Source organism: Uloborus diversus, chromosome 1 (genome assembly GCF_026930045.1).
Source record: "Uloborus diversus isolate 005 chromosome 1, Udiv.v.3.1, whole genome shotgun sequence".
NCBI lineage: Eukaryota > Metazoa > Arthropoda > Arachnida > Araneae > Uloboridae > Uloborus > Uloborus diversus.
Window position 1 is genome coordinate 149,477,645 of NC_072731.1, and position 13,140 is coordinate 149,490,784.

Below are 13,140 nucleotides of genomic sequence, written 5' to 3' on the forward strand. Positions count from 1 at the left end.
CTATGCATATCAATACCTGCAATTGATAAAAGCCCTCGGTAAGTACTATTTCTGTAATTTTTTCATTCAAATTAGCTACAACGACCCTCACCCCACTCATGTGGTGAGGGGCTCATAAGCACAGACCAAATTGTTGAAATTTTACAAAGGGTACTTGAAAACTTTCAAGTCTTTGTGAAACAGACCTCATTATTGGGGAATAGCATTTTTAGAGGGGGAAGATAGGTGCCATGTAAACTTTTAAGGGGGGGGTGTAACATCCATATTCAAATCATCTGCATATTAAAATTTCCTTCCTTTATACAATTTGCAAAAACCATACAAGTTCAAAAATTCAAGTTTATTATCGGTTTTCTACAACAATCAATGTTTCGCAAATAACCGGAAATCCCAATATATGCTACCCCCATTCCGCAACCTATGTTTGATAAGTCAAAAAAACCCAAGTACGTAAATGCGTAGAACTTTAACAAAGAAACCTATATCTGTGCAAGCTAGAATTTGCATTTGTATAATCATTTCAACTCCAAATTTGTTTATGCATAGAAGTTACAAAAAAAACACTATGTCTGCACAATCATAGAAACTGTCTGGTGACAACAGGGATGTTGGAAGTTTCAGTTTCAATTTTCTTCCGTCAGGGCTGCCAGCAATAACGATTTAAAATTGGTATATGTAGTTGAATTCAGTTTCAAGTGGTGGCGTGTGTTATGAACAAAGTCAATATTTTCCCTCTTAGTTCGGGACTTATAAGTTGTTTTTGTTCAGTTTATGCCGTTCAAAAGGCATGAGTTGCGCTCCCGCTAGTGAGATAAACACACGAAAGAAGTAGTCTCATTAGGTTTTTTTCGTTTTTCATTTTTTTTTAATACAAATATTTCCTTTCAGTATTTTTTGCAAACCTTTTATCCAGCGTAATATCAATAGTTTACGTTTAATTAGAATTATGAAACGTGTTAATACCTCAATTGTTTAATTTTTAATTGTTACAGTAAGATGCTTTTTTAACCAACACACATTCACTTTTCAGTGTCCACGAGAGACCATATCAGCCTTGTCAGAAACTAGGGGCACGGTCCTTAGAAGGGCCCCGCTTTTGAAAACTTTATAGGGGATGGGATACGGAGACCAAACTGACAATGGGCCCACCTTGACCTTCTATGCCCCTGTTAAGTTTCCCGTTTACTATAATTAAAAATTAAATTACTGATTGAAGGAATGCAGATAATTTCTTGAAATTTCAAACACTCACCCATCATGCAGAACTATCAAAGATTATGTGTTTTTGAGTTAGTATTTCAATTTCTCCGTAATTATGTGCCGTATTTCCGTTTCAAACGATGTATCAGACAGATAGAAATCTAAGTATTGTTACCGCGGTAATAGATATATATTGATATATGAGGATATATCAGTATATCGCCCAGTCTTGGTCATTAGTTAATTATTGAATATGATTTGATGTATGTATTTGAGCTATAAATAATAATTTGCAATACTATTATTTTTGTTACTTTTTTTTTTACAAAAGTGGATTTTAAAACTATTCAAAACCATTTTTACTAAAATTGTTATTATTTTTCTCTTTTAAATATTTTAAGATTAAAATTTTACGTTGCAGATTTTGGTGGTGCTGCCCTGTATGAATTCCTTTTAAGTTATATACTGACAGAAGAGCAACTCAAAGAGAATGGTTATCCTTTTCCACACCCTTTTGAACCTGATAGAGCTGTAATAGAAGGAATATATGCCAACAGAATTCAATTTTGTAATGATGGTAAAGCATGAAATCTCTGGTCTCAAGTAGTTTTTTTGTGTCTTTAAAACGTCAAAATCAAATATAGTCTTTCAATTATACATTAAAATTAGGGTTTTCTCCTGTGTTTTGACAAATGTCATGAATTAAACTTGGAAATACTAGTTTTTTTTGTTTTTTTTTTAAACTCTTTCTTAATATTTTCTGTATATTTTCAGTCAAGGGATAATATTAAGGTTGTTTTATTGTAATATGTTATAAAAATCTAATGATGATGATGTATTTTTACTTCTGTTCATATTTTAAAATGGTTTTAAACGGTCATGGACTTGCAATTTCTTTCTTTTTTTTTTTGGCAAAAAGTTTTTTTTTTGCATTTATGACCTTGTAATGTTTCTAATTTCCCTTAAAAATAATCTTGTCAGGTGACAAATTTCTGATTAATAAATAAACCAAGGCCTTTATAAGTTAACATATTTACTTTCATTCAGTTTTTACTAAATAAATTTGTATTATATTTAAAAAAAATGTAAAATATTTTCTTTTACTGTATGCTTATATCTTTATATTAGAAAATATATACATTGAAATTTTGTTTGCTTTTGTTAAATATCATAATCCCTTAATTTGTTGTTAATATTACTGACAGCAAATAGGTGATTTACTTTTTGCTCTACATATATACATAGTTAAAAATGGCAACCAAAAGTGAGAAAGTGGTTATCATTTTTTGACTTTGGTAGCCCGTGGCTACTATTAAAAATTCCTAGTCTAAAGGTTTACAGAAGCCCACTAGTAATTAAAAATTATTGCGACTCAATGTTAAATGTTTTTGCTAACATTTTATTTTATGTTATATTTTTCCAGCTTTTAAAAGAACTTGTTCGAGGTGTCAAAAAATATACTACGTTAATGTTGATGGGGATTATGTGCGTGATGAAGAGTGTGAATATCATTGGGGACGCATATGGAAACGAAGAAGTATGTTGGTTTTTCATTCAGTATTTATCAGATTGTGCATTAGTAACATGTTTCTCACCTGTAAATTGCAGCTCTGAAAAGATTTTAAAGTGATATGAAAAATGGATAAAAGTAAACCTAATCAAGCTTAAATAATAATAATAAAAACCTGAGGTTTAAAAAATAATTAATTCTGCTAGCAGCCATTTATTTATATCTTTTCCAAAGCCACAATTTTTTTTTTTAACATGTTATCTTATTTTTAAGAGAAATATATTTAAGCTAATTTTTGAAAGCTGTGCTTAAAGTAAATGAAATATTGAAAGGGATTTAGAATGAAATAATGCTAATTCAAATATATTTTTTTTCTTGCATCTAAATATCATATTTTTACAGAAGTTAAATAAACAATGTTAAAAAAGCATAAAAATGCCGCAAATTGCTGAATTTGGGGAATATTCATAATAGATTGGTGCCATTTGCATCGAGTATTTTTTTTAGAATCCTCTTGTTGGGACAAAAAAACTTGCCTCAATTTTGCATAACCGTGGATGAATCACCACCTTTTAATTTCTTCAAAAATCTTGTCAAAGTCATCCGTTTGATACCCAATTATTTTGTGGCAGCATTCACACTTTTTTCCTCATCATTGACAGCCTCTTGCAGCATTCAAGTCGTCATTAGTGTAAGAACATTGTGTAGATTTTCTTTTATAAGTCCGAATCCTAACAAAGCAAAAAATATATTACTACTTTTGTTTTAAGTTCAGCAATACTTGCTCAAATAACCCCGAACCAAAGTCTTAAAATAAAAGTGAGATTATGAAAAAATGGTATGAACTATACCCAAAATCTCTATACACATCAAAAGTACAGTAAATTTATGAAAGAATAAAACTTGCGTGACAGAAAACATAACATTGGGGTATAACAGTCGAAAACTTGTGGCAAATGAGTTTTTTACTTTTTTTGTCACAAAATAAAGTGCAAACATTATTCACTCATTTGTCGAGCTGCAATTGAAGATTGCTCAATTGAGTTCCCCTCTCATAACCCTTTCTTTCCTTCTATTTGATGTCTACACTTATGGTGAATAGTTTTTGAGATATATGAATTGCTCAACGTCCTCCTATACTCAACTAGCTCCGCCCTACCCTATAAAAATATATGTAAAATCTAAAAGCAAACAATAACACAATCATAAGTTTTAAAAAAATTGTGAAAAGACCTGCGTATAATCCCAACTGCTGATAATCCAACCGCTGATAATTGGGAGTTTACAGTATCTTCAATCTCAAAATTTATTATTAGTTTCTTTTATCCTAACTTTTTTTTCTTTCATGTGTAGTTGCTGGCGCCATTGAGAGTCGCTATAATTGCTGTCAAGGGGACTCTGAATCAGATGGTTGTTGTGTTGCAACTGTAAGTAGTTCCGAAAAGTAAATAGTGCATTTTTATTTTGAATTTCTATTTGTAAATATTAAAATTTACCAATTTTTTAGAAAAGATTCGTATATGTACGATTCATACTACAAAATTTTTTTTTACCGAAATGGAAAGATTGAACAGCAAAGAAAATTAAAGTGCACAAATTAATAAATTTAATGGAAACAATGAATAATGTTACTAGAGTAAAACTTGACTTCAAAAAGTGAAGGAAGTACCAAATTCCAGATTCTTGGGTTTTTCAGATAGTTGGGCTTGTGTCAATTTGATTCTTAATTATCAAGTGTAATGAGGCTACAAGAAAGTAAAAAGAAAAGTTTAATGACATTGCTTAGAAATAAATACAACAATTGATGAAAATGGAAAAGGTGAATACACTTGCAAGTAAAAACCATAATTGCAGAAATGGACCATGATAATATAGGAATACAAAACTTATAGCTATCCAGTTTACCCTTTTGACCATCCAAGCAGAAATTTGTAATTTAACTAAAAAATCCATCTAGCTTTTATAAGTTTTTTTTTTTTTTTTAGAAATAGGCAAAATGTGAATTCTGTTTATATTTTGCCGAAAGCAGGGAAAATTCCTTTGAAATGATACCTGACATACAAAGTTTGATGACATGTTAAGCAAGTTACGGCATTCTCACAAAAAGACCCTTGAGAATTAATGTTTATAATAGTTATTAATATTATTCGAAAAAAAATTAGGTATTTAGTATGATTTGTAGAAACTTTGCTCTCTCTGTACCATTTTGCCTGAAGGAACTATTCAATTTAATATGTTGAATGTTGATAAAGTTAAAATTAAAAAATTGTACTTTCAGGGTCATGTGTTTGAAGGTTCTGAAAACCATGCTTATAAAGGATTTGTGAAAACATTACCTAAAACACCTCCTCCTGATCGTTGTTATGGAGTTTACTCTCTTGATTGTGAAATGGTAATGGTTTATAATATTTTACTATGCAATCACTTTTTTTTCTCTCTTTAGAATTAAGAAATGTAAAGAATGCAATTTTAGAAAAAAAAATTTTTGAAATAATATTTGTAAACTGTTTGCATATTTTTTGAATAAGAAGCATAAATATGTAAATTATGTTTGTTTTTGGCACTTTCTTTTCTAAAAATCTTCTTAATTTAGAATTTGTTTAGTAGTTTATTTACATTGACATTGAGTAAACGTTTTATCGAAATTTTGCAATATTTAAAAAAGGTAACGAAGCAATATTAGGAAAAAAACATATTTCCCCCCCTTTTTTCCTTTTAATTTGTCAGTTTGTCGTGACTTACAAATTCATTTGCTTGTATCAAAAAATAAATAAATATTTTAAGTACCAAAACTCTTTTCCTTTTTAGTGTAGACGAAAAAGTGATTATGCTATTGTTTTTTTTTGTGTTTGGTATATACTGTAATATTTGCATTAATATTGTATCAACACTTTTGAATTATTGCCAATTTTTCATGAAACATTTTCATTTAGTGTTATACTACTGCTGGCTCTGAATTAACAAGAATTACTGTGATTGGAACTGACCTGAAACCTGTGTATGAATCATTTGTAAAACCTCAGAACAAAGTTCTTGATTACAATACAAGGTTGGATTTGCTTTATTTTATTTTCCTTCAGTTGTCATCCTTTTTTTTTTCAAATGTAACTAAGCAAATATATTTTATTATACTCAAATGTTTAAGCATTATCAAAATGGTGTAGTCAAAATGTTTTTTTCAAATAGGAAATGATCTTTTTTACATATGAGGCAATGAGAAGCAAAGGAATGTAAGTGGACATTTTCAAGTTCTAAGTAAAAGGACTTTAATGATAACATCCTAGGTAGGCCTACCATTGATTTTTTTTCTTCTAAATCCTGCTGTACAGCAGCACCTACAGGGCTACTAGTGCTATCTCTTACCCCAAGGCAGAGGAGGAGCTCACCTACCATTTATACTATTTATCTCCAAATTTTAAATTTTGCCATTTAAATCCCTTTGCTTCTCACTGCCTCATATATCCTTTCAACAGCTAACTTTTGTTCTATTCATTTACATTTCTATCATTGTAATCAGTGATGTTCCTAATAATTTTTTTGAGGGTATACTCTCAGTAATCCATTATGCTTCAATGAATATGTGTATGCAGTCATATACATAATTTGCCTAAGAACTGTTTGAGTGTATACGGCGTATATGGTCCCTATGGGAATACCCCTAATTGTAATTAATGTGATGTTTAAAACAAGATTGGAGTATATTAATATGAGAAAGGAGTGCCCTTACAAAGCTACCAAAACTGAAATAAAAATGTTAAAAATAATTATTTTTAGAGACTATGTAAGAAAATATATTTCCCGGGAAACATAATTTTTGAATAGTCTGCTGTCAAATGTGTCCACTTCGAATTTCATACTGTAGACGGAAAATTCATGATAAGGTGGTTTCATAATATAGCTTTTGATGAAAGTATGAAATAGGCAAGGGAAACAAAACTTGGTAGTTAATATATGCTGGGTTTAAGTGCTGTGCATATTGAGCATTTTTTCATCAAAAAATAATGCTTACGCATAATCTTGCAGTGGCGTAGCTAGGGAGGGGCAGAGGGGGCGGCCCGCCCGGTTTCGGCACTTTTTGAGAGGCGGCAGTTTCACACTTTTGATGCGATAAAATTTAACGCATTTTCCCAATAAGGAAACTATGCTTTTGATCTATTATCGGAGGCAAACAAAGAAAGAAAAATGTGTTCGAAATATAAGGTTTTGGTACGAATATGATAATAAAATTACTTTAATGTATTAGAGTTATTGTAACTCTAATGTATTAGAGTAAAACATGTATTTTTCTTGTGGACATCTGAGCACTTTTTTTTTTCTCTCTGCCTTTCTCTGAAGCTACAAAGTGATGGAGGTTGTAATGTAAAGTCAAGGGACCATGTTTTCTTTTTCTTTTTACTGTTAAGTTAACTATTGCAGAGGAAACAATACATTTCATAATCTTTCGTTATTTGATGAAGCATTCACTTGATTTTAAGAAAGTTCCTTGGAAACCATCTTATTGGAAAAAAAACAACAACCTTCCTATCCATTAACGTCACCAAACAGCCCAAAAGTGCAGTTTTAAGCCTTGAATCTCGAAACATTTTCAAGTGATAACATTCACCCCATCCCTTCACGTCTCATCTTTTCGCCTAATATTGAGTTTTTAAAACTTCAAAACGAACAAATTCCTGAGGGTGGTCATGCCCTGACCCTTCCTGTAACGTAATTAAAGATAGTCTAAAATGCATAATTAGGACATTAACTTTGAAATTTTGAAATCACCATCTGATCCAATGTCTCCCAAAATAGCTTAAAGTTGAGTTTTTGAAAGTTAAATTAACACTTCAATTTCGTAAAATTTCCTTAAGGAGACCTGACCTCCCAACGTCACTAAAGAAAGCATTACACTAATTTTAATTTTGAAAAAAAAAAAAAAAAAAACCATCTGGAGTGTGTTCCGAGTCTTTGTTCTAGAAGTGTTACTAAAATTTTCTTAAAATTCCGAATTTTCACTTTTGGAATTTTTTCGGTGGTGCTCTAAATTCCTTCTTTTTTCTTCTGCAAGAAAAATAAGAAGGAAAAGAAAGCTTTATTTTCTTCTTTATTAAAATCTTATTAAAATACTTTCGACTCTTTAATGTATTGTGATTAAAGTGAAAAACCAACGTAAATAAAGCACAAATTCTGAAGAAAATGAAGCAAACAACTTATAGCTATTTCAAGGCTACAATGGAACCTTTTCGTCAGTGCAAAGAGCTCCCCAACACAGCAAGAAAGTTGTGAGAAAACTGACATAATGTATTAACTGTTTCCTATCAAAAGGGCGGCAAAATGAGGAACCGCCCCGGGTGGCAGAAAGTAACTACGCCACTGTAATCTTGCAGATTGATTAAAAAAATAGCATTTGAATTAGCATTTAAAAAAACATTTTGAGCCAACTGGTTCTTTTGTTAAAAGAAAAGTATTTGTAACTTTTTAAAATTTTGTTAAGTGATAGCAATATAATTAGTTTGTGTAATTTACCCTCTTAAATAGGATGATTTATCTCCTGGGTTGTTAAATAATGTAAAAAATTATTTTTGCACATTTCTACTGTTTTTCCTGAGTTGACGCAATTTTTTCAGCTGTAAATTAATTTTAATTTATTTTTATAGATTAAGTTGAATAATTTTAAGGGGTTTTAGTTGTTGGAAGGGAATAAAAATCAATAAGGAAAACATTTTATTTTTATAATGTATTTCTAGTTTTTTGTCTTTGCTTTTCCATTTTCATTGGAAGCAAGCAGCAAATATTTTGAAGTAAACATATGATTTAGAAAATAATCTGTAAACAATACTTTTATTGTTTCTGTCCTTTAAAATTTACCATATTTTAAAGATAGCTGTATGCCCTCATTCAGGAACCTATAACTCTGGCAGGCCCCATGCAAATTATTCATTCCAGCCGGGTCACTGTTATACGATCTACAGATATATTTACTTTCTGCAGACTGCTGCCACTCCAGCTCCAAACCAGGTCAACAGATCGGCTGGCCCCAAGTTTCTAAAATAGCTGATATGGTGGTCCTGACCTTGATGTACATGTTACGTTTTGCTTGCATGTTTATGCAATTTTCCTCAAGCTGCATAAAGCATCATAACTTGCGTAAAATGCCCCACAAATGTGCTTTCACGCTTGCTTGAGCTTGTGCCTTAATGCTTTTGTATTGATGTTACCAGGAAAAAAAAACTTGTCAATTTTATCCATTTCTTTTTTCATTTTCTTTTGTTCTTTTTTTTTTCTGAGGAGGTGTGTGGGCTGTGCACCCTTGACCTATGGGCCCTGGTGTCATGGTACCAACCATGTGGGATCCGACCAATATATAGTCAAAATGAGAATGGATTGATCACAATTAGCTTTAGTAATTAATGATGTGAAAATTCTGCTTTGTTTTGATTTTTATTTTTATTCGCTCTGATTGAAGATTTGATGGAATCTTTAAATATTAAACTTGTTATTAAATCAAATACTCTTTCTTACATGCAGTCTGGATATTCAAATATTCTTATGCATTCATGCTTTATCTTTTAGATTCAGTGGAATTACAGAGGAGAATCTACAGAATGTTCGAACCACATTGCATGATGTTCAGGCAGTTCTATTGTGTATATTTAATGATAAAACTATATTGATTGGTCACAGTCTTGAAAGTGACTTTAAAGCTCTAAAAGTATGAATATATTAAATTGTTAAACGTTGCTATGTCAAATATTTCTTTCTGACTATCAAAATTTATTTATGTATTTATTTATAATATTTATTTGAAATTTTTGTTCTAGTTTTCTCTTGTGTTAACTAGTTATTTAGAATATTGTTTATTATACTCTGCATTAATTCATGTTACTGTGAAACTTAGATTTAAGCTCCTTTAATTTGTTTTAATGAACCTAAACTAATTATTAATGCATGTGATTTTTCCTACAAAAAAAAAAAAAAAAAAAAAAAAAAAAAAAATTGCTCTCCACTGTTTGAAGGATAAAATTAATAAAAATCTTTGATCTTTGAATATTGATATTTAGATAAATTATATGCCTCAAAAGTATAAATTATGCAAAAATGAATTAAAAACCCCCTGTTGTCTCAAAAGTTTTGGTTTTGCAATATGTTACTTTTGCAGCCTGCAAGCTTTTCCAATTTGGCCCAGGTATATAGAGTGATGTTCTATTATCATACTATGAAATTCAACCTTACTTCCTGGTAGAACTTGTAATTGTATTTTGAAATTTTGACCATTTCATAACGAAATAAGCACAGGGTGGTAACACAACCTGGAAATCGAGAAATTCTCAGGCAATTGTCATAAATCAATGAATTAAAAAAAAAAAAAATCTAGTATCAGGGAAGTATGTTTTTTTCCCCCCGACTACCAGACATTTCTGCTATCTACTAGGTTAATTCCTCTAGCGCTGCTCACACTAGAACTTGTGCCTGTTCCTAGCAGCAACATCCTGCCAGGAAAATGCATTTGACCATCAACTTTGTGGAAAGACAGGCCAAATCACTGTTGTTTTTTATGATTCGGAAGCCCCCTCTTCCTCTCACCAGGAAATCAGCAATCTGATTTCCTTGAGAAGAAGGGTTTTTTTTCTGCTACTTTCTTACGTTTTCTGTTTTAACTGAAAGAACTCAAAACACACTGCTTTGACGTGATTAAAAATCAAACTCCTTCCTTACCCATAAAAGCAAAATAGCAATAAGTATAAAGAACAAACGAGTATTCATTTAGAAATGAAAGCACGAATTAACAAACACACAAAAAGAAAAAAGAAAAAAAAAGCTCTCTACTATGTTTCCCTAAGTGTGAAAAAAGTAGAGTTTCCAAATGTTTAAATGACTTTAAACTCATGCTTGCTCCAGAGAAACCTTGATTCAAAATTTTCATTATGATTACTTTTAATATTACTGTTGTAAGGCAACGAATTTTCATAACAATGGGTTTTATATTTAATCATTTAATAGGGAAATTACATGACATTTACTGTTTTCCATTGTAACATTTTTAAGCTAAGCTTTTTAGGAATAAATTATAGCTTAAGTTGCTACTTGATAATATAGCTATCTATGGTGAAAAAATGGTTAAAATCGGTTTAGTAGTTTTGAAGATTACTCCATACATACATACATACATACATACACACACAGAGAAGTCGCCATTTATGTATAAAGTTAAATTTAAAAATATTATAATTAAAAATTGGTTTTAAAAGCTTTAAAATTAGTTTCTTTAAGTATCAAATGCCACACCTGGAAATACACATTGAATTGTGCTAGTTCCTTTGAATATAGATTACTCATTTATTATTGATTTAATTAAAAATATTTTCTATTTTTATCTTCTAGCTATTTCATAAAGTAGTTATAGATACATCTGTTGTGTTTCCGCATAAAAATGGGCTTCCTTTCAAGCGAGCATTGCGAACCTTAATGGCAGAAAAACTCAATAAAATAATCCAAAATGATGGTAAGAAATATTAGTTGTGCTTTTCTTATTCTTATATATTATATTTATTATGAAAGAACAATTTTGTGTGTAATTTTTTTTCTTCACAGAAGTACTAAATGCATTTGTTTTATTCACAGTTGGTGGTCATGACAGTCATGAAGATGCTGCTGCTTGTATGGAACTAATGCTTTGGAAAATTCAAGAGGATTTGAAAAGCAATAGATGATACTTTATTTCAATGTTATTTTTTATATGCATTCTCAGGAAGTTCATTCAATTTTTGTGAATACTACAAATTTTTTTGTACATAGCTAAACTTCATTTTCCCCAAAACTCACTGTGAATTTCATTTCTGCTCATTATTCATGTTATACTAACTTAATAAAATGTATCAAAAAAAGGGCTTTCCATTTTTCATGAAAGGTTATTTCTACTCAATGTCGGGAAAATGTTTGTGTTATTTAATTATTGTGTTATTTATGCGAAAGAAAAGCAAGTGCATAATTAATAGTTTATCATGTTTTTCAATTCAAACATGTGATAGCTTTAAAGTGTGTATATGTGAATTTCACGTTTGTAACAGGAAGTTAAATTACAAAGTTTAAAACTCTTGTCTGTAAAATGTAAAAAATGTTTTTAAACATTAACATATTTGAAAATGTGTTTATTTGCATAAGAAATGAACTTCTGAATTTGTTGGAATTGCTTTAAGAAACTTTGCTCATGATTGTCAGGTAAGTCGTGATAAAAGCCAGATTCGATCTCCAGTGAAAGCTGTTTGTTTGTGTCAGAGACATAAGTTAATAAAATTGATGTCTTTGTAGTTATTGCAGTGCTTAAATTTTAAGTGAAAAATTTCAGACTTTTAACGCAGGGGTCGGCAAATTGCAGCCTGAAATCTGCATACGACCCACAGTATTCTTCTATCTAGCCGACTGACGAAAAAGGAGAAAAATTCTCAACCAAAATAATATAGAAATATTTTTTAATTTAAAAACTGTGTTGTATTTCGTTCTTTGACTAACTATTTTGACTGTAAATACAGTTTGAATGTTTGAAAACTTTTTTTAATTTTTTCTGTTTCAGACCCAGGAATCTTCCTTTCTATGCATTAAATATATTTTTGCTGTATGGCCCTGGAAAGTTTTGTGCTTTATTAACGTAATTTTAGCGTTAAGTTATTGTTTTTACTGCTTAAATTTAGCGATTTTGTTTGGTGTCGCTACTTCCTTATTTAATATATAATAAATAAGTAATGCACAAAGAGGTTCATTTGTTGTTCTATATATCACTCTGTTGATAGAAAAGTGACATAATTCAAAAATTGGCATTTTTGAGTTAGGATAATAAAAAGGCACCCTAAAGCATGTATATTTTTAAAGAGTACATTATAATTGATAACAGGAAAAAAAAAGGTATTTTATTCATATTCACTGCGCTGATTCTATTATAAAACTTTTAAATTGCTCTTACCGAAGAAATGCAATTTTTAAATGTGTCACTTTTCTATCAATGGAGCAATATGTATTTGAATGGTATTAATCTTTCATTAAACCCCATCTGAACCTGGATCTCCATCCCTTTTTCCAGTGTAGTTCACTCTTACAAAAAGTGTGCCAACCTCTGTCTTGAGAATTTAAAACCTAAGGTAATTCAAAAATCACTCGATCTCCACTACCCCCCCCCCCCCCCCCCAAAGGAAAAAAAGTATTTTGGATTCATTTCCTTTCGTAAGTTTTCAAAAGGAAACATACAACTTTTACAGAAGATTTTTTTTTTTTTGTGTTAATAGTATTCTATTGCCAGAAGAGAGCAGACAATTTCTAATTGATAAAGATTTAATGTGCTTCCCATTTATTTGCAAGTTGAATTCTTGGATTTGATGGCAAAGTTTGAAGTGAAAAGCAGTTGTCCCATGGAAATTTTAAAATGCTTAAAATATACATAATATTAGAAATTTAAAATT

The 13,140-nt window shown here is 30.4% G+C and overlaps 1 protein-coding gene across 1 annotated transcript in view; it reads left to right on the top strand.

Annotated features, from left to right (window-relative positions):
• Positions 1-11,400, top strand: part of LOC129216248 (RNA exonuclease 1 homolog) — a 44,714-nt gene extending 33,314 nt beyond the window's left edge. The window contains exons 8-15 of the mRNA XM_054850449.1: positions 1,622-1,777; positions 2,624-2,737; positions 4,064-4,137; positions 4,989-5,102; positions 5,644-5,759; positions 9,263-9,401; positions 11,072-11,192; positions 11,312-11,400. Of these exons, the coding sequence (XP_054706424.1) occupies positions 1,622-1,777; positions 2,624-2,737; positions 4,064-4,137; positions 4,989-5,102; positions 5,644-5,759; positions 9,263-9,401; positions 11,072-11,192; positions 11,312-11,400 (923 nt within the window). The remainder of the gene's footprint in view (positions 1-1,621; positions 1,778-2,623; positions 2,738-4,063; positions 4,138-4,988; positions 5,103-5,643; positions 5,760-9,262; positions 9,402-11,071; positions 11,193-11,311) is intronic.
• The last annotated feature ends 1,740 nt before the right edge of the window (positions 11,401-13,140 follow it).